Raw genomic sequence first — 25,896 nt, 5'->3', positions numbered from 1 at the left:
TGATCGATGCCATGCCCTTGCAACAAATGATAGTACAATATGTTGTTTTTGGAAATGAAAGGGGAATGATTCGACTAACGAAATAGTACAAGTTTAGTAAACAGGAATACGAAATTCCAAGTGCTTTAATTCAAGCAAGAATGGAAAATTATTACAGAAATGAAGATGAGAGAGATTTTAGAGTGGAAAGAGAGACAACCATCTTTTTAACATTTCCAAACACTCTCTAGGCTTGTATTCTGGTGCTGTATGCCCTGCCCCCTGTTTATATGCATTGCCAACCATAAATGTTACTAATATTTAACTTCATTTCAAATTAAATATTTATAAAAAAGTTGCATCTTTATCTTGCCTTGACTGTAGCAAACATGAGATAAGCCTCCTTGATCTTACTCTTGTATAGCTCTGTGTATCTGCAAATCACATAACACATGGTTGAGTAATAAGATTTTTACTTGAATCATCGTTGCTATAGCAGAAAAACTCACCCTGCAACTTGACCATCAACGGTCCACGCCCTCCACTCATCATACACGGACAAATTCAGTTGGCGTATCCATTTCAACGTGGCTATGTAAGGTACACCCATGTCATGATCACCGCTGAAACAAAGATCAGGTGTATGGCATCACTAACATTGTCAAAAAATGTACATGAGCTTACAGACTGTGGGATCAAATTTTGAGGTCACCTATACACCAAGGCTTGGAAGCCTCTATCACTCAGATTTTGATGATACTCGACAACACTTTTTATGTCATATTCGTAGCTCAAGCTCTTGTTACATCTCGTCCAGTCAGGTACCGTCCCCTGATTGATTGATTAATTTTAAGCACAACATCTTAATAATGTGTTATACTCAAATTCAAAAAGTTGGTTCATGTACCTCTCTGATGTGCAGAGCTTCTCTCACAGTTTTGTCATTAGCCCACACGTAGGAGGTCGCATATGTCCTATACTGCAAAACATGACAGCTTTGGGTTAAGGTCGATGATGAAATGGAGACAATGTGATAGGGAGAGTGGAGTAATACGCGGCATAATAGTTTATTTCCGCTGGAGAGGGAGAGGAGGTCGATTGGATCGTCTAATTGAGATGGTTGGAACTTTCTAGAACCACTTGGTCTTGGTGATAGGTATTTGCATTTTGGCTCTAGAATATGAGCTAAGTTGACAAGCTTGGTGCACTGCACTTGATTAAAAGGCCATCACCATTGTCTAAAACATCAAAACCAATTGATATTTGCAAGGAAAATGTGTTGAATGATGTATACCTGATTGATACTATAAAGAGCGAATGAACATTCGATATTATTTGGATCTGGATTCACATAATCCCCGTTGCAGCTGATTCTTGCTTGCTGAAATCATTATTCAAGATATGGAAGATCAAGCAACGGATATAACACTAGTTTAATTATGCAAATAGACATGAAAGCACCTCAAATTGTTTGTCTGAAATGAGTGCCACTCTGTGAGCATAAGGTATCTTCTCATTGTTATTCTGAGCTTCATCTGTCACTGGATTCCCAATAATATAGCCCTGTCCCCATTCCATGAACTAGCTATAGAAACCAATGACAAGAAAACAAATAAAGAAGGAAATAAGATATCAACAATTCCCATTACTTTGAGAGACATTTTTGGCTCTAGTCCAGCTTCATTGCCTGCAAATTTTCAACTTAAATGTTGAGGAACCAACAAAAGGAAATAAGCAAATTTATGTGAGATGCAACTAACTACCTTTAGCTATTTCAAGAGCAACCATAGGAACAATCTTGCCACCATAAGAGTCACCGGAAACATAGAGATTATTCTTGATAAACTCAGGATGAGCTAACAACCACTGTATTTGTTTATCCAAAAAATGACAGTGAAAACCAGCAAATAAAGGTAAGCTTCCATCAACAACAAAGATGCAAAAAACCAGCTAAAACAATCGGGGGCATTGTAGAGCAACCTTGCGTAGAAATGAGTAATTATGTAGAGTTGAATTAGTGTCGGAGATCGGGAAGGTTCTTGCATTGTTGGAATATGAGAATCCAGTTCCAGCAGGGTAATCTAGGAATATAATGTTGGCAACCTAGCACCATCATCATGTAATGTGGATGAATTCAAGAATGGAAATCAAGAACTATTTAATGTAGCAATAATGGTATGAAACCTTAGTCCATGAATATGGGTTCAATAGGAAAGAAGGTAAGCTTCCATCAAAATTATCAAAATCAAAGGTTAATGGACCTACAAATTAGCATTAAGGAGAATTCATTAGAACCGAAATGACATCTCCGTGTGTTTTTGTTTGTGTGTGAGAGAGAGAAGAAGAAGAGAAGAGACCGATTTCATAAACTAGGCCGGAAAGGGCTGAGCAACCAGGGCCGCCGTTGAGCCAGAGCAGCAAAGGGTCTCTATTAGGATCATTTTCAGACTGAATAAAGTAGTAAAAAAGCTGAACTTCATCATCCTCTCCCACACTAATATATCTGAATCCCACAAAACAACATCAATTCTTTCCAATTAAACCGAGAAAAACAGAGAAAACAGAGTGAATTGAGAAATGGAGAGACCCTGTTTCGAGTTTGAAAGGCAGAGTTCCGTCGTAGCCGGGAAGGTTTTCCACGATTGTTTGTGAAGCAGCAGCACACTTGATTCCAACAAAAAGTAAAACAAGCAAATGCAAGAATGGCTTCATGGCTTGTGACATTGCATTCCTAATTTATTCTTAATAGTGTTGGCATGATTCAAAACACCATTCATATATGTTATGCTTCTCCTTAAATTTAGCATTCAATGAGCACCGACGCGGGTTTGGTTTCTGTCGCTATCAGTTTTATTACACAATTTGTCACGTTGCAGAATTAAATTATTTTCATGTAATGTTTATTTTTTTCTTTATTGGTTAGAAAATAAACATTCGATTTCGATGTTAGTTGGATTTGGATTCTTATACTCTCCGTTGCAGCTGCTTCTTGCTCGCTCAAATCATTATTCAAGACATGGAAGATCCAGCCTATGACGAAATGCAAACAACTTTGAGCAGAAACTTCAGTAATGTAACCATGCTTCTAGTAATTTCTAAACAACAATTGAGATATAATTTCTATAGAACTAGTTTAAATTTGCAAATAACGCAGAGCAAGAAATGGTGTGTGGTAACACCAGGAGCAACCAGCGAGAATCTGTATGCGTTTTTGAACGTAGCGTGTGAACGATTAGTGGACTGCAAAGAAATCAAATGAGGCGGTTCGTGCTACCAACCGTTTACGTTGCACAACCACCTATCATACATTCTCAATTTGAACTTTAACAAAGACATTGGCATCTTTGTTGAAACCTTCTAAGTTTTTTTTTTCTTTTAATATTTTATATACGTTTAGTACTTGGTTTGATTTGATATTTTTTCTAGCAGCATTTGGCAAATGCAAATATACATGAGGTAGCAATAAAAGAATACGACTCAATTACGACAGAACACGGAGCATATAGCTTAACTAGAGCTAATTAGATCCAATGCACCATGAATCAGGAGTATGCTTCTTTCTTTATTATTTTAATTTGCTAATTATGTAATGTAACTATTACTCCCTCCATCCCATAATAGATGATCCGCTTTCCTTTTAAGTTTGTCCCACAAATATTAGTACATTTTCTTTTTTGAAAAAGCTATTTTTCATATTAATATAAATATATACTATCTTCTTTCTACCTAATACACAAAATAACATTTTATAAAATTTCGTGTCATTACCCAAATCATGTGTCATTTATTATGGGACTAGTATGAGCTTAGTAACATATAGAAAATTCCAAGTGATTTAATCAAAGCAAGAACGGATAAATTAGACTGTGTTACATTTATACAGAGTCTCCGAATATTAATAGCTTGAAAATTAAGTGCACGCACTAACAGCAATTTATATCATTAGTCAATTTTTATTTGGTCCTCTTCTGCGTGAGATATAATATACAGTATGATAAATTAAGATAGATTATGAAGCCCCGCTTTACCTTTCATATATTTTTTTTCTAGTACATATATTTTCTCTTTTAGATCCACTTGGAAGAAAGCCCCGCTTTACCTTTCACATAACAATGCAAGAGATTCTTCAATTTCAGTCCAACAGAACTACAGAAGTAGCTGCTGGCCGCTGCAAGAAAGAGGAGGGGAGAAAAGGCGAGGGAGAAAGACTCTTCTTGGTTGTTTCCCACCTAGGGTAGAGTAAGGGCACCTTAGGGATTATGAACATTTTAGAAGGATAAATATGTAACTACTTATTATTATCTTGATATAAAAAATTTCTATTAAACATAAGTGGCTTATATAGAATTATTTAACTAGCTTATCAAACACACAAAAGCAAAATCATTTTTGTTCCATAACTAGGACATAAATCTCTCTCGGGCCCTACCTTGACAATATCCCACACCACTTATCAAACGAGCCCTTATTATTAGGTTATCTAGAATCAGATGGTATTTAAAATAATTTCATTGTTTGGCTAATAAGATTGAAAATAAGATTTGCACTCCCTTCGTTCCATTAGAGTTAGAACCTTTTTTTGGGGGACAGAAATGTCCCGACTCTAATGGAACATTCCAGAAAAGAATGTGTTCCAACACTAACGGAACAAAGGAAGTAGTAATTTAAGTTCATTACTCTTTTCGTTCGTGGATACATGTCTCACTTAAATGAGTGAAAAAAGTAGATTTTTCCTTGCTTGATTTGTTTCTTGCACACATTGCCAGACCATCCCATTAAATCTTTTCTATTGCGGGTTTTTGATGTAACCTAAATCCTACTTTTATAATTAATTTTATAATGAAATTTGATGGAAAGAAGTTAATGGAACTTAAGTGAAACAAGACATTTAATCATAATAGATATCTTATAAACGACAATACAATAAAACATTTAACGATGGACCAATGCAGTATTATTTATCAAATTCAAGAGAGAAAAATTTCAAACACAAATACACAACTTATACAGAGGGAGTATCCAACAGGCGTTTATATAAGTTAATCGTCACATTTGACAGTCGTGTAACATAGAAATTAACATCAACACAAATTAACGTAGATATTAACTTATACAGAGGGAGTATCCAACAGGCGTATTCCGATTGAATGAAGTAGTAGTAAAAATGGTGAATTGTAGAGGCCGCATAACGTAGATAACGGAAGTAACATGGTGGCCTTTCCATAAATGTTAATTATTGTTTCAATGATGATCGTTGGATTGATGTCATGCCCTTGCAACATTCAACTAAATAATTGTACAATACTCCCTCCGTCCCCGAATAAGAGTTACTAATTTTCATTTTAGTCCGTCCTCAATTAAGAGTAGCACTTCACTTTTACCATAAATGGTAAGTAGGTCTCACATTCCACTAACTCATTTCACTCATATTTTATTATAAAACCAATATAAAAAAGTGGGTCTCACATTCCACTAACTTTTTCAACCAACTTTTCTTTACATTTCTTAAAAAACGTGTCCGGTCAAAGTGTTACTCTTAATGGGGGACGGAGGGAGTATGTTGTTTTTTGAAATGAAAGGGGAATGATTAGACTAATGAAATAATAGTAGTTTTAGTAACATGCACAAATAGAAACATATAGATACAAGAATACGAAATTCCAAGTGCTTAAATCCAAGCAAGAATGAAAAATTATGAGAGATTTTAGAGTGGGAAGAGAGATAACCATCTTTTTATTATTTCCAAACACTCCCTAGGCTTGTATTCTGGTGCTGTATGCCCTGCCCCTGCATATATGCGTTGCAACCATAAAAAGAATGGCTTCATAGCAAGCCACATTGCATTCCTAATTTAGTTCAAACGTAATGGCACAAGCAAAATAGTGTCGGCTGCTGCTCAAATGAACATGTGATATTACCTTATCCAATAGTGGTCCAAAACACCATTCATATCTTTATACTCGTGTTTTTTTACTATTATTGAGCATCAATACATCAATACGTTGATAAAATATCTCCCAACAACTACAATCAATAAATTAAAAGATTCGTATCTATTAATGAGGTTAGGTGTGAATGAGTCTCACAATTATTTTTACACATAATAACACTCTTCGCAACATTTCAGTACGATATACCATAAAATCAGTACGATAAAAGCATTTTGGTCTTAAAATTGAAAATTGAGATTATTTTTCGTAGAAAAAAAGTGAGCAAGATAACTGACAAAAAACTGAATTTTACCAAAATGACCCCTGCTTTATCAACACATCTACATTATTAGGGGTGGGATACGATACCCAAACCCGAAAATCATGTAAAATACCTACCCTATACACGACCGGATATATTTTCGGGTACCCAAATACTCATTCCGGGTATCCAAACCCGACGAATCGGGTACCCAAATATGAAATGCCCGACTCTTTACATATGTTAATAACTAATAAAAATTCAAATTAATATTATATTATAAATATAGAGAATATTTAAATAGACTAATATCTTTAATATTCCATACTCCTATATTTTATTGTACACCCTCCGTCCATGAAAATAAGGACACTTTCCTTTTTCGTTCGTCCCATAAAATTATCTCATTTTCATTTACGGAAAGTTCCCCCAAACTTATTATTCATAGACATATATCAATTTATTTACAAATTATACCACTAGGATCCACTATTAAACAATAACAAAAATACGAGTCTCACTATCCACTAACACTATTTTAACTACATTTCTCCTCATCTCTCTTACTTACCAATTATGCATTAATTCCCGTGTCATACCAAATGTACTTATTTTTTTGGATGGGGGGTACAAAACTACAAAAATGGGTCATGTTTATTTTAAAATACACGATTATCTTTGTCTTTATGGGAATTGGTTATGCAATACATAAATGTTATTACACATCTAATCATATACAAAAAAATCACTAATATAATTCAAAAGTCGAAAACCAATCGGGTATTAAAAAATAGACTAAATAATGAATCGGGTATTTGGGTAATACGCAATACCCGACCGGATATCATACCCAAATTATTTTCAATTTCATTACCCGATCTCATATCCAATCCCATAGAATTGGTTATTGGATATAATTCCTAGCGGGTATCGGATCGGGTTCAGATAACCCAATACTCAGATATCTATATTCCCAGCCCTAACGTTATTGTAAGCATCAATCTCATGTGCTCATTTTCTCGACCGTGCTACCCAAATTTGGTCTTGATTCATGACTATGATTTATTGAGTGGATATTGTGTGGCTTGTAACGTGTGACTTGGCAACATATATCCACCGCCCAATACACCAAATAATCACTATACGGTGGCAATCCAGAATCCGAATATGGAGAGGGCAAAAATTAATTATTAAAAATAATAATATAATTTTTTAATTATTAATTTAAATAATATATTAATTAAAATATAAAATACAAAAGCAATGTAGGTAAAATTGTAAACTAGATCCCATAAATATTTTAAATGTTTATTTTGATATACAAGTAATAACATAAAATAAAGTATTGTATAGTACTAAATAACAAATATTGAAAAAATTATTTAACTAAAAAATAAGTAGCAAGTATTGCTAGGATTGGTATACTGAAAAGCATATATTTCGAGCATGTTGTACGGATAGAATTGCTTGTATACAATAAATTCTACAATCCACTTTTAACTCAAGGCGAGAAGAAGTAATTTTATCGCATTGATGTTTGTTTGTGCATTTATAACATGTCTCTCAAACATTTAAATGTATAAGAAGCAAATAGGTCTGACTCTTCTGCATAGTAGACTGGAAATACGAAAGGTTCGTATAGATTCATAATTATTTTATGGTTTGATTTGATACTTAAAAAGCAATATGAATTGATAAAATAAAATAAAAAGGTTAAAAGTGAAAGAAAAATTGCTTTCAGTGAGACTTGATACATAAGACAAACAACTCAACCACCTGCTTACTAACTCTAATACAACATTTATTGAAAATCCATATTTTTCTATCAACAGAGGGGACGATTTTCCTATTTTCGGCTGGACCCTAACAGATATCTAGGCTTTCCGGACGGCCATGGAGGGGGCAGAAACCCCTTCCCCCCCAATCCACCAGTGTTGATACCTATACTCCAACTACACCAATAACATCATATGTTTAATACTCCTTTCGTTCTATAAAAATAAAGACTATTTTTATTTTAGTCTTTCCCATAAAAATAGGTCATTTTTATTGTTAGGGTGTCTCCGGTGGCGCCCCTCCCACTCGTCCCTCCACTAGCCCTTCCCACAAAAACTGCATGCCACGTCAGCACTAGCCCTTCCCATTTCACTGACACATCACTAGCCCTTCCCACTGCACTAGCCCTTCCCACTAGCCCTTCCCACAATTAAATTAATTCACAATTAAAATTAAAATTCACGGAATTAAAATTCGACACGAATACGAACGGGAAATACGAAAATTACATTACATAATTAAAAAAAATTACATAATTTAAAAAAAACATAGTTTAAAAATAAAATTACATAATACCCTAGGCTCTCACTCTTCCTCCTCGTCCTCGTCCCCATCGCCCGTGCCGCTACCGCTTCCGACGTCCCCGCCCCCGATCTCGACGCCATAATCATCAATGGGTGGCAGCCTTAAATCGCGCCGACATTGGTCGACCACCTCCTTGCACAGCCTTTTCAACACTGGATCCTGCGCGTTATACCACTTCATAGTGCTCTGCATCAAGGTCTTCGTTTGCTGTACGCGGGCGAGGACGTCGTCCTCTGGGCCTCCTGGGGCCTCTGATTCGACCTCGTAGGACCCGCTGCCGCTGCCGCTTCCCCTCCTCATCCGCTGCGCAGCCTGTTGCCCCATCGGGCGCCGACGACGGCGAGAGTCTGTTCGTGGTAGCGGGGCCTCTTCCTCGGCTTCGGGGAGCTCGTGCGAACCAGCACTGCTGCTGTACTCACCGGAAGAGTTGATTTTCGTCCGCTTCCAGCCTGATTCGACACCAAGCGCAAACTTTTGCGAATCCTTGACCACGAGAAAGGCCTCCCACTGGTCAAACTCTCTGATGTTCAAGTCTCGGTTGGGGTACTGGGCCAAGGTTTGTCTCTTCACATCATCCTCAGACATGCCGTTGGTTACCATGCGCATGTTGTTTTGGTAGAGGGCGGCAAAACGACTGAGCTTAGGCCTCAACTGAAGCCACTGTTTCCGGCATTGCTCGGGTATGCGAGGCTTCGCCCCAGGCGGTTTGACGTTGCGGTAGGCGGCACTAATACGATGCCACATTCGGTCAACATACTGGTTCGCCCCGACATAGGGATCCTCTACAACACCGATCCATGCCTTCGCAAGCGCGGCATTTTCCCACACGGACCAGATCGTCCTCCTCTCAGTCTCATCCTCGCCCTCCTCCTCCTCTGCCCCCGTGTGCGATGAAGAGCTCGGGACTTTGCCCTTGCCCTTGCCCCTACCCCCGCCTCTGGCCTTGCCCTGCCTTTGCTCCTGCCCCTTGCAGCTGGCTCCGCCTCATCGGGAGTCTCACGGATCAGCGATAGCCCCAGATCCTCAAAAGAGAAAGTCTCGATGCCGGCGTACTGAGTCTCCGGAACAGTACTAGGGGAATCATCGGCCAACAAATCTATATATGGCCGATACACAGATTCCCTAGGCGTCCCCGGGCTCCGCCTCTCCATCGACCCACCCACCGACATATTTGGCGGCGTACCGCCCATCCCCACTGCCCCGGGCATCATCCCTCCCACCCCCGCCATATTTGGCGGCATACCGCCCATCCCCGCTGCCCCTGGCATCGTCCCACCCATCCCCGACATATTTGCCGGCATACCCACTGCCCCTGCCATCTGACCCATCTGACTCGTCCAACTGTACATAGTGTAGAACATTTGGGGAGTCATCGCCGGCATACCGCCCATCCCCGCCATCCCCACCATCTGGGGATTCGTCCCCGCCGTCCCCGCCATCTGGGGATTCATCCCCGCCATCTGGGGATTCATCTCCGCAAAATTTCCCTTCGATCCGATGGGAATCGAGGGTGTGTTTCCTCCGCTCGTGATGGGGGAGTTTCTATTGTACTCCATTGTAGTAGAAATGAAATTTGTAGATTAGAGAGTGAAACTTGTCAACACAAGTGGTGTGAATGAAATGAAGTTGGGGGAGCCCTATTTATAGAGTTTTTAAAAAAATTAAAAATTAAAAATGTCGGATGTCGACGCGAAAGGCGAGCCCATCGCAGGGGCACTCGGGACGGGCGTGGGCGGATGTCCCGCTCACTACGGCGGCGGGCGGACGGGCAGGGCGACGGTGGAGACACCCTTAGTAACTTCCTTCTCACGAATGATGTGACTCATTTTCCATTAACAATATTTCAATTATGTTTTATTTTTGTATCTCTCTTTATTTTTATAGATATGTGTGAGTATCAAAAATCTAGCTCAACTTAATTAATACTCCCTCCGTCCCACAAGAATATGCACTCTTTCTTTTTTGACCCTGCAACTTGACCATCAACGGTCCATGCCCTCCACTCATCTTTCAAGGACACATTCATTTTGTGTATTCATTTCAACGTGCCAAGGTAAGGTGTATTTTTGAAAAGATTTAGATTGAGTAGAGAAGAAATATGCTTATATCGTTATACGGAGTTTTATTTGATGTACTTTAAAGACAAAGAAATGCTATAAGAAAAGAAATAAATTTAAATACTATAACAAAAAAAAACTATTAAGGATATTTTTTAATACAATTAAGGACACTAATTTGTATTTATAAATATACCACCAATGCTTCAAAGTGCATCCTTATTGTTAGTGTTCCAACTAAAATTAGAAGACGCAAATGAAAGCGTCCTAAAAGAACAAGAAATTAAATTAATTGTCCTTAATTTAGGAACTCTTTCTTTTGCTTCCTAAATTGTAAATTTTTTAAAACTTTCGAAATGCAAATACATTTCAATTTTTGTGTCTTTAAAATAGCATGTGTTTTGTAATTAAATATGTAATAAAAAACTTAAATATCATATAGGTATCTAAAGTATAAATACCCTCAAGGGGTATATTTTGGTCCTAAGAATCGTCAAAAGTGGAAAAGGTTCTCATATAGTATTATTACATGTGCCTTCTCATCGAGCGCGGGCCCTTTCTCTTTCCCATCAGCTTCTGCAGAGGTAAGCGCCGCAGCCAATTCTTGTTGTATGAGGATTGCCTTCATCTTTCATAAACCATAATCATTATTTCCTGTGAATTTTTCGGCCTCTAGACGTGCAGCCATTGCAGTGATTCGTGGATTTCGAATTCCCACCGGACGGCGCCAATTGTTGAAGATAAAGAATGATTATGATCGAACAAGAAAACAGAGTTGAATGTGGAAGATGATTTAATGTGAATCTTGAAGAGAGAAACTTTTATTGAAGGATTCTTGAAGAGTTTTACGACTGAATCTACCGCTACAAAGAGCAAATCTCTAAACTACTTATACAAGAGATCGAATGAAAGAGACTTCACAAAATCTGTTACAACCATGAAGATAACCGCCTAAAATGGCTAGTCTTCCTAACTAGCTTTTGAACTCTTCTTGATATGCTACAGCGCATCCTTCGACTTCTTCCCATGCACACTCGATTGCTATTCTCAGTCACCATGCATGCACAACACCCACAAAACAACATCATTTCTTTCCAATCAAACAGAGAAAAACAGAGAAAACAGAGTGTAGTTAAGTGTAGCTAGTGAAATGAGAAATGTAGAGACCCTGTTTCGAGTTTGGAAGGCAGAGATCCGTCATAGCCGGGAAGGGTCTCTACAATTGTTTGTGAAGCAGCAGACTTGATTCCAACAACGAAAGCAACAAGCAAAAGCAGGAATGTCTTCATGAACAGTGACAAACAACGAAAGCAACAAGCAAAAGCAGGAATGTCTTCATGCACAGTGACATTGCATTCCTGTTCTACTTTTTCTTATTTTGCTACAATAGAAACCCTAAGTAAATTTCTGATTCAATGAACATCGACGCCCAATCGGCTTGATCACTCGACATGATGGCCACACAATCTGTCAAGTTCTGTTCATGTAAAGTTTTTTTAGTCCCATGCCCATAGCCCATTGTCTTGAAGAAATAGAATTATGGTATGAATGGAGCGTAAGGAAAATATGATGTACTAATAATATATGAATGTGATATTTAAAATGTTGGAATCGTGCTTCGTCAAAGGGTATTGATCAAGAGTAAAAGCAACAAAACATTTAATTTTGTGAAATTAAATGATTTAGTGTCGCTCTACTCTGAAAATAGATGTCCGTGGTATATTTATTTTCGCTAAGTTGATTCTCAGTATGTGAAAAATAATGCCTTGTTGGTCACATATGGGAGCTATAAAGGAGGTATGAGAAGTCCAATGTATTAATTAAGAGTGTATTAACTATCTCATATTCGAGAAGAGAACCATATAAAAATGGACTCCCTCTGTCCGTCATTAGGACTCCCGATTTATTATTTTAGTCTGTTTGTCATTAGGAATCCCGGTTCACTTTTACTGTAAATGGTGGGTACACCTCACTTTCCACTAACTCATTTCACTCACATTCTATTTTGGTCTCACAATAAGAGTCACACTTTGCTATTTTGGTTCGTCTCACAATAAGAGTCGCACTTCGTTATTGTCATAAATGTTAAGTATGTCTCACATTCCACTAACTCACTTCACTCACATTTTATTATAAAACCAGTATAAAAAAAAGTGGGTTTCATATTCCACTAACTTTTTCAATCCACTATACTTTACATTTTTTAAAACTCGTGCTCATAATAAGAGTGACTCCTATTTTGGGATGGGGGAGTATATAAAAATGGGTCGCACATTTCATCATCTTTTCACACCTATCATTTTTCAAAATTCATGCTAAAAAAATAAATATACTGAAAGAATTAAGAATATAGTATATAAAACTAGTACATAAGTTGTCGGGCCTGGGCTTTGAGTGGGCTTGGGCCCATGCCGATCCTAGGTTTGTAAAAATGCCCAACTGGAGCCCGATTAACCTTCTTAGCTCAGCCCAAGCCCGTTCCATTTCATTGGTCAGCCGAGCCTGGGCAGGATGGGCCGACCCAATAAATAGGAAGACATTTTATGCATTCCATACAACAATACAAAATAGAACATCTGCATTCACAGAGCATTAGCTCTCTCTCTCATTTGTCTTATCCGTCAAGCTTTACCCTTCCCATCATCTAGTTCGCCAAAGTTTGTTTAAACCGCGGTTTGCAATGAACAAGATAAAGTCGTTTTATCCTTGGGGACGACACGCCAAACTAGGAGCACTACCAGAGCATATCTTTCGTCTTGCAAAAGAGGACTCCTCGACTTGGGTTGATCAATTTACTCGTTTCCAGTTTTGTTTCTAATTTAGCTTAACTGGTCCTGTTCAGCTTGATCAATTTGTTTCCTTAGTGCATGTTCGGTACTTCGGTTGGTGACACTAAATAATCATAGATATATTATGAGATAGGTTAGGATGGGCTTTGTCCAAGATTAAACTAATATTGGATTAAGGATTGTTGTTTGGTTTACTTGATTAATCGTATCTTATACTATAACTTTAGTTTGATGTTTGGTAAACAAGATATTAGATTTTATGTTTTTTTTTGGGTTACAAGATTATATTCAAGATAGTTTTTTTATCCAATATAAAATGTTGGATTGATAAGGTTATTATATTTATATCTTGCAAATTTAAAAAAAATTAAAATTAATTAATCTTAATTATGTACGTGTGACCAAAAATATTACGTCTACTCTATCAATTAATTTTATATTTGTGATTTCACCATTTCGATTAAACTTCATCAAGATTACATGTAAAATTAATAAAAATTGTCTCCACTTAATTGTTCATTTCAAATATTATAGATATTATCAAATAATCAAAATTATGGAGGTTGGGATTGCATAACTATTATATGTGCATGGTTCCACTGGACTTTTTATAAAAAGTTTATCTTCATTTGTTTTAATATTGAATTGAATATCAGTTTAGGCAATGGTCTTCAATTGACAATAACAAACCACATCCCAAAAATTCTCCAACCTCAAATGCAAAAATCAAAATTTCCCAAACCCCAAGAACAAATTGTCGACACCATCCACATCCACGAAGACAGTTAGCAAAGGTAGAAGAAGCCAGATAAGTTTAGTCGCAGGGGTGGGGGAGAGATGGACAGTCGCGAGATTAAGGTAAAATATGCAACACCGAGATGGGCCGAGACAAAGAAGACGCAGGCCAACAGGCCGGCGGAGCATGACAATAATGCCAACCGAACAGCAGATTATCCATGGAAAGATACGAATCCAGACTTTGACGGGGCAACCGAACAGGGGCTTATATTTCTCCTTCTTTTATTTTTCATTATTTATACATTAAAAATTGTCGCAAACCAAAAATGCCTAGTGGGACAAAGTGAATAATATTTATTTTCATAGATTATTAAATAACTTGTAGAACTAGAACGTTGCACCGGTTTAACATATCACCCACGCACCACAACCATTGTTCGAGGAAGGTGTGTTCTCACTTCTCAGCAATGACACTACGTTGTCAATGCCGCTATGCTTTTTAGAAACATGATACACATAAAAGTGGTGGTAATGGGTACAAAGATTAAAAAAAAAAAAACCAATACTACACAAATGAATACAAAATTCCAAGTGCTTTAATCCAAGCAAAAATGGTAAATTATTACATAAATGAAGATGAGAGAGATTTTAGAGTGGGAAGAGAGACAACCATCTTTTTAACATTTCCAAACACTCTCTAGGCTTGTATTCTGGTGCTGTATGCCCTGCCCCCTGCATATATGCATTGCAACCATCCACATATTTTCTTTCATTTCAAATTAAATACTAAAAATAAATTACATCTTTAACTTGCCTTGATTGTAGCAAACATGAGGTAAGCTTCCTTGATCTTACTCTTGTATAGCTCAGTGTATCTGCAAATCACATAACACAATGTTGAGCAATGAGATATTTGCTTCAATCATTAGTTGCTACAGCAGAAAAATTCACCCTGCAACTTGACCATCGACGGTCCACGCCCTCCACTCATCATTCACAGACAAATTCAGTTGGCGGATCCATTTCAACGTGGCCATGTAAGGTATATTAATGTCATGATCACCGCTGAAACAAAGAGGCGTATAGCTTCACTAACAATGTCGAAAAATATACGTGAGTATTAAGACTGTGGAATCAGATTTAATTTCACCTATACACCAAGGCTTGGAAGCCTCTGTCACTCAGATTTTGATGATACTCGACAACGCTTTCTATGTCATTTTCGTAGCTCAAGCTCAGGTTACATCTAATCCAATCAGGTACTGTTCCCTGATTGATTGATTGATTAACTTTTGAGCACAACACCTTAATAATGTGAGCACAACACCACCTTAATAATGTGAGCACAACACCACCTTAATAATGTGTTGTTATAGTCAAATTCAAAAAGTTGGTTCATGTACCTCTCTGATGTGCAGAGCTTCTCTCACAGTTTCGTCATTAGCCCACACATAGGAGGTCGCATATCTCATATACTGCAAGACATGACAGCTTTGGGTTAAGCTCGATGATGACATGGAGACAATGTGATAGGCAGAGTGGAGTTATACGCGGCATGTTAGTTTACTTCCGCTGGAGAGGGAGAGGATGTCGATTGGATCGTCTAATTGAGACGGTTGGAACTTTCTAGAACCACTTGGTTTTGGTGATAGGAATTTGCATTTTGGCTCTAGAATATGACCATCGTTGATAAGCTTGATGCACTGCACTTGATTAAAAGGCCATCACCATTGTCTAAAACATCAAAATCAATTGACATATGCCAAGAATATATCATTAGTAATTTATACCTGATTGATACTATAAAGAGCAAATGAACATTCAACGTTATTTGGATCTGGATTCTCATACTCTCCGTTGCAGCTGATTCTTGCTCGCTGAAATCATTATTCAAGATATGGAAGATCAAGCAAAGGGCAAAAAGACTATAACACTAGTTTAAATTCGCAAATAGACAACGAAAGCACCTCAAATTGTTTGTCTGAAATGAGTGCCACTCTGTGAGCATAAGGTATCTTTTCATTCATATCCTGAGCTTCATATGTTAGTGGATTCCCAATAATATAGCCCTATTCCCATTCCACAAAATAGCTATCTTCTTAGGCATAGAGAATCAATATCAAGAAAACAAATAAAGAAGGAAATAAGATTTTAAGAACTGCCATTACTTTGAGAGACATTATTGGCTCTAGTCCAACTTCATTGCCTGCAAATTTTCGACTTAAAATTTTGATGAGGAAATAAACAAAACGTAAGCGTATTGAAAAGCAACTACCTTTAGCAATTTCAAGAGCAAGCATGGGTACAATCTTGCCACCATAAGAGTCACCCGAAACATAGAGACGATTCTTGATAAACTCGGGATGGGCTAACAACCACTAAACCAGCAAAAGAAGGTAAACTTCCAACAACAACAACAACAACCAAAATAAATGAAAAAAACATGTGAAGCAAAAGCAACCTTGCGTAGAAATGTGTAATTATGTTGGGTCGAATTAGTGTCGGAGGAAGATTAGCCTCTTGTAGACTTGGAATATGAGAATCCAGCTCCAACAGGGTAATCTATGAATATAATGTTGGCAACCTAACACCATCATGATGTAATGTGGATGAATTCAAGAATGGAAATCAAGAACTAATTAATGTAGCAATAATGGTAAGAAACCTTAGTCCATGAATATGGGTTCAATAGGAAAGAAGGTAAGCTTCCATCAAAATTATCAAAATCAAAGGTTAGTGGACCTACAAATTAAAATGAAATATTTTAATCAGAACAAAAATCCAGCTGCATCACAAAACGACATCTCCGTGTGTTTGTGTGAGAGAGAAGAAAAGAGACCGATTTCATAAACGAGGCCGGAAAGTGCAGAGCAACCGGGGCCGCCGGTGAGCCAGAGCAGCAAAGGGTCTCTATTAGGATCGTTTTCAGACTGAATAAAGTAGTAAAAAAGCTGAACTTCATCATTCTCTCCCACACCAATATATCTGATACCCACAAAACAACATCAATTCTTTCCAATTAAACAGAGAGAAAATTAACAGAGAGTAGTGAATTGATGAGAAATGGAGAGACCCTGTTTCGAGTTTGAAAGGCAGAGCTCCGTCGTAGCCGGGGAGGGTTTCCACGATCAATTGTGAAGCAGCAGACTTGATTCCGACAAAAAGTAAAACAAGAAAATGCAAGAATGAATTCATGGCAAGCCAAATTTCATTCCTAATTTAGTTCAAACGTGTCTGCTCAAGTAAAATAGTGTCGGCTGCTGATCAAATGAACATGTGAATATGCGATCTTACCTTATCCAGTAATGGTCCAAGACACCGGTAGCGCCCCTCCCACTCGCCCTTCCCATGCCACGTCAGCACTAGCCCCTCCCATTCCACTGCCACATTACAAGCCCTTCCCACTGCACTAGTCCTTCCCATTAGGGATGTCAATGTAGCCTGCAACCCGTGGGCCGGCCCGAATAGCCCGCCAAATTTACAGGGCTAGGGCTGAAAATTTTTAGCCCCCCGATAAACTTACAGTCCGATTAGCCCGCACCCGATTAACCCGCAACCTGTTAGGGCCAGACCCGAAAATTCGATAAAATTTCTATCGTTCTATTTGTTTGACTCTAATTCGACACTTCATTGGTTATTTTATAATATAGATTACTAAAAACATAACTTTTATTTTTATATATTAAATATATAAATTATCTGTTAATTTTTTATTAACATAATATTAGATATATAAATTAGAAACTTCAAATTCACTAAAAAATATATTTAAATTTATAAAACATGCTTTAAAATTTCTTGATGTTTATGTTTTATTTTACATTAATCTCAAATATTAGTATTTAATCATGTTTATGTTTGAATTTAAGCATATATCTTAAATTTATCATAATTAAATATTTTACATTCTATAAATATAACTAATTTTCACCATCATTTATTGGATTAGACATATGTTAGTTTTATCGGTAGCAACCCGATTAGCCCGTTGGGCTAGCCCGAAACCCGAGCTTCTAGGGTTAGGGTTGAACTTTCATAACCCGAAAAAATCACAGCCTGATTAGCCCGCACCCGATTGACCCGCAACCCGAATAGGGTTGGCCCGAAACCCGATTGACATCCCTACTTCCCACTAGGACTTCCCGCAATAAAATTAATAAATTCACAATTAAAATTAAAATTTACGGAATTAAAATTTCGACACGAGCCGTATTTATAGAGTTTTTTTTAAAAAAAATATAAAATAAAAAAAATCGGTGGGACGTCCGAGTGGGACGTCCTACCAACACCACAGTGGCGCCCGTCAGGTAGGATGTCGACGGGAGGGGCGAGGCCATCGCAGGGGAACACGGGACGGGCGTGGGCGCCCTTCCCGCCCACTATGGCGCTCGTCCCCGACGGGCGAACGGGAGGGGCGCCGTTGGAGACACTCTTAGGTGTCTCTGGCGGCGCCCCTACCACTCGCCCTTCCCATGCCACGTCAGCACTAGCCCCTCCCATTCCACTGCCACATCACTAGCCCTTCCCACTGCACTAGCCCTTCCCACTCGCCCCTCCCATTAGCCCTTCCCACAATTAAATTAATTCACAATTAAAATTTAAATTCACGAAAATAAAATTCGACACGAATATGAACGGGAAATACGAAAATTACATTAAAAAACAAAATTACATAATTAAAAAAAATTACATAATTTTAAAAAAAAACATAGTTTAAAAATAAAATTACATAATCCCATCGGCTTTCACTCCTCCTCCTCGTCCTCGTCCCCGTCGCCCGTGCCGCTGCCACCTCCGACGTCCCCGCCCCCGATCTCGACGCCATCATCATCAATGGGTGGCATCCCTAAATCGCGCCGACATCGGTCGACCATCTCCTTGCACGGCCTTCTCAAGACTGGATCATGCGTGTTATACCACTTGAAAGTGATCTGCATCAGGGTTTTCGTTTGCTGCGCGCGGGCGAGGCTGTCGTCATCTTCTCCTCCTGGGACCTCCGATTCGACCTCGTAGGACCCGCTGCCGCTGCCGCTTCCCCTCGCCATCCGCTGCGCAGCCTGTTGCCCCATCGGCGACGACGACGGCGATTGTCTGTTCGTGGTAGCGGGGCCACTTCCTCGGCTTCGGGAAGCTCGTGCGAACCAGCACTGCTGCTGTACTCACAGGAAGAGTTGATCTCCGTCCGCTTCCAGCCCGATTCGACACCCACAACAAACTTTTGCGAATCCTTGACCACGAGAAAGGCCTCCCACTGGTCAAACTCTTTGATACCCAAGTCTTTGCTGGGGTACTGGGAGAAGGATTGTCTCCCACATCATCCTCAGACATGCCGCTGCTTACCATGCGCATGTTGTTTTGGTAGATTGCGGCAAAACGACTGAGCTTAGGCCTCAACCGGAGCCACTGTTTCCGGCATTTCTCGGGGATGCGAGGCTTCGCCCCAGGCGGTTTGTTGGCGCAGTAGGCGGCACTAATGCGATGCCACATTCGGTCAACATACTGGTTCGCTCCGGTGTAGGGATCCTCTACAACACCGACCCATGCCTTCGCAAGCACGGCATTTTCCCACACGGTCCAGATCGTCCTCCGCTCAGTCTCATCCACACCCTCATCCCCTCCCTTCCTCGTGTGTGAGGAAGAGCTCGGGACTTTGCCCTTGCCCCTACCCCCGCTCCTGGCCGTGGCCTTGCTTTTTCTCCTGCCCCTTGCAGGCCCCGCCTCCTCCTGGGGAGTCTCACGGATCGGCGATAGCCCCAGATCCTCAAAGGAGAAAGTCTCGATGCCGGCGTACTGAGTCTCCGGAACAGAAGAAGGGGAGTCATCGGCTAACAAATCTATATATGGCCGATAGACAGATTCCCCAGGCGTCCTCGGGCTCCTGTGCTGCATCGACCCACTCACCGACATATTTGGCGGCGTACCGCCCATCCCCTCTGCCCTGGGCACCATCCCTCCCACCCCCGCCATATTTGGCGGCATACCGCCCATCCCCGCTGCCCCTGGCATAGTCACACCCATCCCCGCCATATTTGGCGGCATACCGCCCATGCCCGTAGTCCCACCCATCCCCGACATATTTGCCGGCATACCCGCTGCCCCCAGCATCATCTGACCCATTTGACTCATCCAAGTGTACATATTGTAGAATATTTGGGGAGTCAATGTCGGCATACCGCCCATCCCCGCCATCTGGGGATTCATCCCCGCAAAATTTCCTTCCGCGCCGATGGGAATCGAGGGTGTGTTCCCTCCGCTCGTGGTGGGGGAGTTTCTATTGTACTCCATTGTAGTAGAAATGAAATTTGTAGAGAGAGAGAAACTTGTTAACACAAGTGGTGTGAATGAAATGAAGTTGGGGGAGCCCTATTTATAGAGTTTATTATTTATTAATAAAAAAAATTATTAAAATGTCGGACGTCCGAGTTGGACGGGCGACCTTCGCCACAGTGGCGCCCGTCCCACTCGCCCGTCGACGGGAGGGGCGAGCCCATCGCAGGGGCACTCGGGACGGGCGTGGGCGCCCTTCCCTCCCACAATGGCGCCCGTCCGGTCGGACGTCGCCGACGGGCGAGTGGGAAGGGCGCCGTTGGAGACACCCTTATACTCCTCGTTTTGTTTGGAGACATCAATACGTTGATGATAATATCTCGGAGGAGGATCCTCTGCTGTGCCTCAAAACGCAGGAATTTATGAACTAAACGACAGCTATGTCCTCTCTACTTCCATATCTATCCTTTTCTTTACATTTTTCATTCCCTTTTTTCAACTTTTAATTAATAATCATCATTCCTAAATATGAATTGCTGAATTTTAAAAAAAGATTTACAGAAACGAGTATAAAAACAAAAAAGAACAGATATCATTATTTTCAAAACCAGAAAACCACTTTTAAAATTTAATTACAAGTAAAGAAAAAGAAAAGTAAAAAAGCATACCTATAGTTTAGTTCCTAATTTCCTGCGTTTTGAGGCACGACAGAGGATCACGACAGAGGATCGTACTTCATCTCCTCCTAATATCTCCCCACAAATATAATTAATTAATTAAAAGATTCATATCTATTAATGAGGTTAGTGCATGAGCCAAAATTACTTTTACACATGTTCGCAACATTTCAGTACGGTATACCGTAAAATCGGTACGATAAAGGTATTCAAATTATATAACTACTGAAACTTCGGTATATAGTACTCCCTTCGTCCGGCTAAAATGACATATTTCTTAGTCGGCACGGGATATTAGGACCAAACAATTGATGTAATATTGGCTTATACTTGTTCAAGTTAATTGAGTTATTTCTATTTTTGGCAAAAAAATAATTCTCCTTTTACTTTATTCCTTCTTCATCTCTCTTTCTTTACTCTATCTTACCTTTTTCACCATCTATTTAATACACTATTCTTAAACTCCATGCCGAAAAAAAAATTCTCTATTAACAAGGAACGGATGGCGTAACTTTATAGGCTGATAAACTATTATACACAATGATCACATACCTCCCATCCTCACAATGATATAGCTATCCAAAAGTAATCATGGATTGAAAAAACTATTTTAATAATTAGGTAATAAAAAATACTGCAATTTACAATTAAATGTTCCCTCCATTTCATAATAAAAGTCTTGTTTGGCATTTCGGTCTGTCCCACAATAAGAGTTCTATTTCACTTTTACCCTAGATGATAAGTAGGATCCATATTCCTATATATATAAATGAGATTCATATTCCACAAACTTATTCAATCACTAAACGGAGGAAGTATATATTAGTGGATTGCTGCCTTTGTAAAATTTTTTAAAAAGGGCCTTGAATGGTAGGCTTGAAAAGGCATTGTTCACCGTCTTTACCTGGCGTTTGGTAGCTTTGAAACACATTCTCCCAACTCAGTGAAAAACATGCAGGTTTCAGACTTCCAGCTACTACTATCCTTGTAGGTTGTGTAATTCTATCATATTTGAAACCAGTTATATAAGGATGACAAACACGGATTTTGCATGTTTTTAAGGGCTAGACTTAACTCATTTTAAATGTCAATCGTGCAAATTATGTTCTTAAATTGCCTATGCTATACATGTTGGTATTTTTACGTGTTTGTTGAGAAATGATAGAAAAAGACAGAAAAATTTGCAAAAAGTCCACGGTGCAACAGCTAGTTCAAGCCATGTTTTCCAGCAGTGTTGAATTCCAATCAGTTATTAATGCATACAATTCTCTTCCTCTCCGAAAGAGCTTTCCCGTGAATACCTTGAACGTCTCAATCGAAGTTCTGTGGAGAAAGTTATGACAATTCTACGAACATTGCGCAGTTTAGTCAAAGCTCACTAAAATTTAGGCAGAAATTCAAGGAATAAAATAAATTGTTGCCCAAATCTCTCTCATTTCTTGCAGGGCACAAAAATTATCAAAACTAAGCCTTTTTCCGGCCTATAAATACCCACTAACCTAATTCATAATCTTGATCTCAGAGCTTTCAATCCTTCTCCATCTTTACACATTCTTCTAGGGATGTCAATCGGGCCAGTCCATCGGGTTTCGGGCCAACCCTATTCGGGTTGCGTCTTAATCGGGTGCAAGCTAATTGGGTTGTATTTTTTCGGGTTATAAAAGTTCAACCCTAACCCTAAAAGGTCGGGTTTCGGGTTAGCCCAGCGGGTTAATCGGGTTGCTGCTGATAAAATTAACATGCGATCAATCCAATAAATAATGGTGAAAATTAGTTATATTATAAAATGTAAAGTATTTAATTATGATAAATTTGAGATATATGATTTAACTCAAACATAAACATGATCAAATACTATTATTTGAGATTTATGCAAAATAAAATATAAACATCAAGAAATTTTAAAGCATGTTTTAGAAATTTAAATATATTTTTTAATGAATTTGAAGTTTCTAATTTATTTATCTATTATTATATGTATAAAAATTTAATATATGAAATTGAAAGTTATTTTTTTAGTAATCTATATTATATATTATAAAATAACCAATGAAGTGTCGAATTAGAGTCAAATATATAGAACGATAGAAATTTTAGCGGGTTTTCAGGCCAGCCCATCAGGTTTTCGGGTCTGGCTCTAACGGGTTGCGGGTTAATCGGGTGCGGGCTAATCGGGCTAAAAAATTTCAGCCCTAACCCTTTAAATTTGGCGGTCTATTCGGGCCAGCCCACGGGTTGAGGGCTGTTAGAGTTTAGTATACTGGAAAAACATCTTTCGTATGCTTGTATATGTAATAACTCTTCTATCCATTTTTATCATTTAATGAGAAAGAATATTTTGTTACATTGTGTTTTGCTTATGGGTTACTTATGTATTTATGAGATGTTGAAATATGTTTTCCATTTAAATACATAGTTTAAGCAAAATAAGTCTAGACTTCTGCACAGTAGACGAGTTGTGAGCAGCGTTCACAGTAGGTAACTTGTCGGTTCTTGCAGAAAGAACTGTTTCACAACCTAGATAGGCTTTGACTGCCTATCGTGAAAGGTTGCGACGTCAGTCCGAAAATTTCCTTACCTAAGGAAATGAACGACGTCGGTGTGGTATAGCACTGAAATAATCAAACAGTGAGATAAGTCTTTCTTGGCTATTTACTGAAAGACGAGGTCTCGGTGATTGTCATTTCTTAATCATTGTTGACATAACATTGAGCATACGATATTAATTGAAAACTACTTTGACTTATCAAATGGTAAGGGTATTTCGTTGCCCAAGAATCCTGATAGATTGGGTAGTGATCATTAATGTCTAAGTGGTGCTAGTATTGTTATTGCAATGAATCGTGTGCTGGGAGAGGCCAGTCTGATAATATCCTCAAGAGGTGTTTAGAAAAAGATTTTATTATTCAGAAAACTGGTCAGTTGGGATTTATTCCATGAATAATAAATAATGTTTCTGAACTAGACCACTCTTGGAAAAAGAAATTAATTAATAAAAGTCAGATAGCAGACTTGATATTAATTAATGGATATTTATATCTTTAACACGGAAATGATTTAATTAAAGAGGAAGTCTTGAAATACTCGTAATTTCGGTTTGGATGGGCAGTCAATATTATATCTATAGTGGATGATAATGATATTTAAGTTTGGGCTTGAATTAAATTAGTTTTAATTTAATTAGTGAAAGCCTAAAGTGTGGCCCAATCCAATCCTCCATAGATCCCTGGTATGACCCAAAATAATAACTTAATATAAAATGGAGAAGAAGAGAAGACAGATTAGATAATTCTACTGATATTTTTCATTCTCTGCAATTTGTGAGAGAGAGTGAATTTTCGAGATTTAGGGTTCTTCAACCCAGAGATTTCTTTCTTCAATTCTTCTCCGGCTTTTGAGGATTTGACAAGCTTTGTCCACACAAAGGTCAATTGCAAGTTAAAGGGAACAGATCAGAAGATCAGTGGTTGAGATCAATTGAAGAAGGTGATAGAATTCAACCATTGAATTCTTACGGTATGTTTTTATTAATTGCATATATTCAGTATGATCTGTGATTATATGCTTATGAACATGTTTCTAGTTTACAATCTGAAAAAGCATGTTTAGATGTAAATCTTTCGATCAATCTAAATAGATTTCCGCTGCAAAACCAACACGGGCTACATTGACATCCCTACATTCTTCCATCCATATTTCATACTCCCTCCGTTCCATAGTAATGGAGGTGTTTCTTTTCGGCCCTGAGATTAAGAAAAATTGTGTTAGATGAGTTAAGTAAAGGGAGAATAAAGTGGAAAATGAAAAAGGTAGAGAGATGAAGAGAGAAAAAAGTACTACCTCCGTCCCAAAAAAGTTGAGTCGTATTCCTTTTTAGTCCGTCCCAACAAAGTTGAGTCATTTCCTTTTTTAACAAAAGACAAAACATCTAATCACTCTTTTTTTACTCCATCATTTACTTTACTCTCTCTTATCTTTCCTACTTATTTCATCTCTCCTATTTATTTAATATAAATTCTTAACTTCCATGCCCAAAAGTTTTGTCTCAACTTTTATGGGACAAAGGGAGTGAGAGATAGTAAAGTAAGTGTGGAAAAATGTGTTGACTTTTACTGAAAAAGGAAATGACTCTATTACTATGGAACGTACCAAAATGGAAAAATGACTTTATTACTATGGAACGGAGGGAGTATTACATAATTCATCCATCTTCCATTGGGGCGGAGCTTTGCAGATCCAGGCAAGAAGAGACTGAAGATTGAAGATTCAACCTTGGATTTTATCAATTTCTTTCTGTCTATTACTTTTGTTATTGTTTTTACTACTTGTCTATGAGTAGTTAAACATTCTTTGTAGATTTTTTGGTAAAGACTATTATGAACATGTTTTGATTTATTAAATTGACCATTTTCCTAGCTTGTGATTGTTTTGCTTGTTCTAGTGCTCTTATTGTTCTTTTATCTGACCAACTTTAGAACTATGTCCGCTTAACTAGATTAATTGAGAGATAGCTAGTTTTACGTGGTAAAAGGAACGAATACAACACATAGGTTTATGCACTCGAGAGAAGGGACCCTTTGTGAGGGCTTGAGTTTTAGGAACTTAAGGATTTAGAATCTAATCTATTGGAATGAGACTTTGATAGTTAGAATCAGATCTACTGGATAGGTGCATTCCAGAGAGGGCTCATCCTAGAATCGTGATTTTCCTAATAATTATAGAGATACATAAAGGTAAAGGTTTTGTGCTAGGTTATAGTAGTTGAATCCTAAAACTCTACATTCTTTAGCCTATTTTGTACTCCCTGTGTTTCGCCATAGTTGAGTCATTTTTCCA

At 38.4% G+C, this 25,896-nt stretch overlaps 1 protein-coding gene and 1 pseudogene across 2 annotated transcripts; both read right to left on the bottom strand.

The window, feature by feature from the left end:
* LOC125220133 (serine carboxypeptidase-like 13) lies at window positions 1–2,739 on the bottom strand. Its single transcript, XM_048122272.2, has 14 exons — window positions 2,567–2,739; window positions 2,337–2,482; window positions 2,164–2,240; window positions 1,960–2,082; window positions 1,743–1,845; window positions 1,629–1,666; window positions 1,441–1,542; window positions 1,274–1,360; window positions 1,034–1,186; window positions 887–958; window positions 692–810; window positions 489–602; window positions 353–413; window positions 1–261 (listed from the first exon to the last, which is right to left on the bottom strand). Exons 1-14 carry the CDS (start codon window positions 2,701–2,703, stop codon window positions 178–180), a joined length of 1,416 nt encoding a protein of 471 aa, XP_047978229.1. The 5' UTR covers window positions 2,704–2,739; the 3' UTR covers window positions 1–177.
* An 11,927-nt stretch (window positions 2,740–14,666) lies between these two features.
* On the bottom strand, window positions 14,667–17,392 carry LOC125220134 (serine carboxypeptidase-like 7; annotated as a pseudogene). Its single transcript, XR_016134723.1, has 14 exons — window positions 17,190–17,392; window positions 16,956–17,101; window positions 16,782–16,858; window positions 16,578–16,700; window positions 16,392–16,494; window positions 16,285–16,322; window positions 16,084–16,185; window positions 15,907–15,993; window positions 15,667–15,819; window positions 15,520–15,591; window positions 15,267–15,385; window positions 15,068–15,181; window positions 14,931–14,991; window positions 14,667–14,848 (listed from the first exon to the last, which is right to left on the bottom strand). The product of XR_016134723.1 is annotated as a serine carboxypeptidase-like 7 (transcript).
* Window positions 17,393–25,896: the final 8,504 nt, after the last annotated feature.

Source organism: Salvia hispanica, chromosome 1 (assembly GCF_029641045.1).
Source record: "Salvia hispanica isolate PSC_SH4W2 chromosome 1, Shi_PSC_v1, whole genome shotgun sequence".
Classification (NCBI taxonomy): Eukaryota; Viridiplantae; Streptophyta; class Magnoliopsida; order Lamiales; family Lamiaceae; genus Salvia; species Salvia hispanica.
This window is presented reverse-complemented; position numbering and strand designations above follow the sequence as displayed.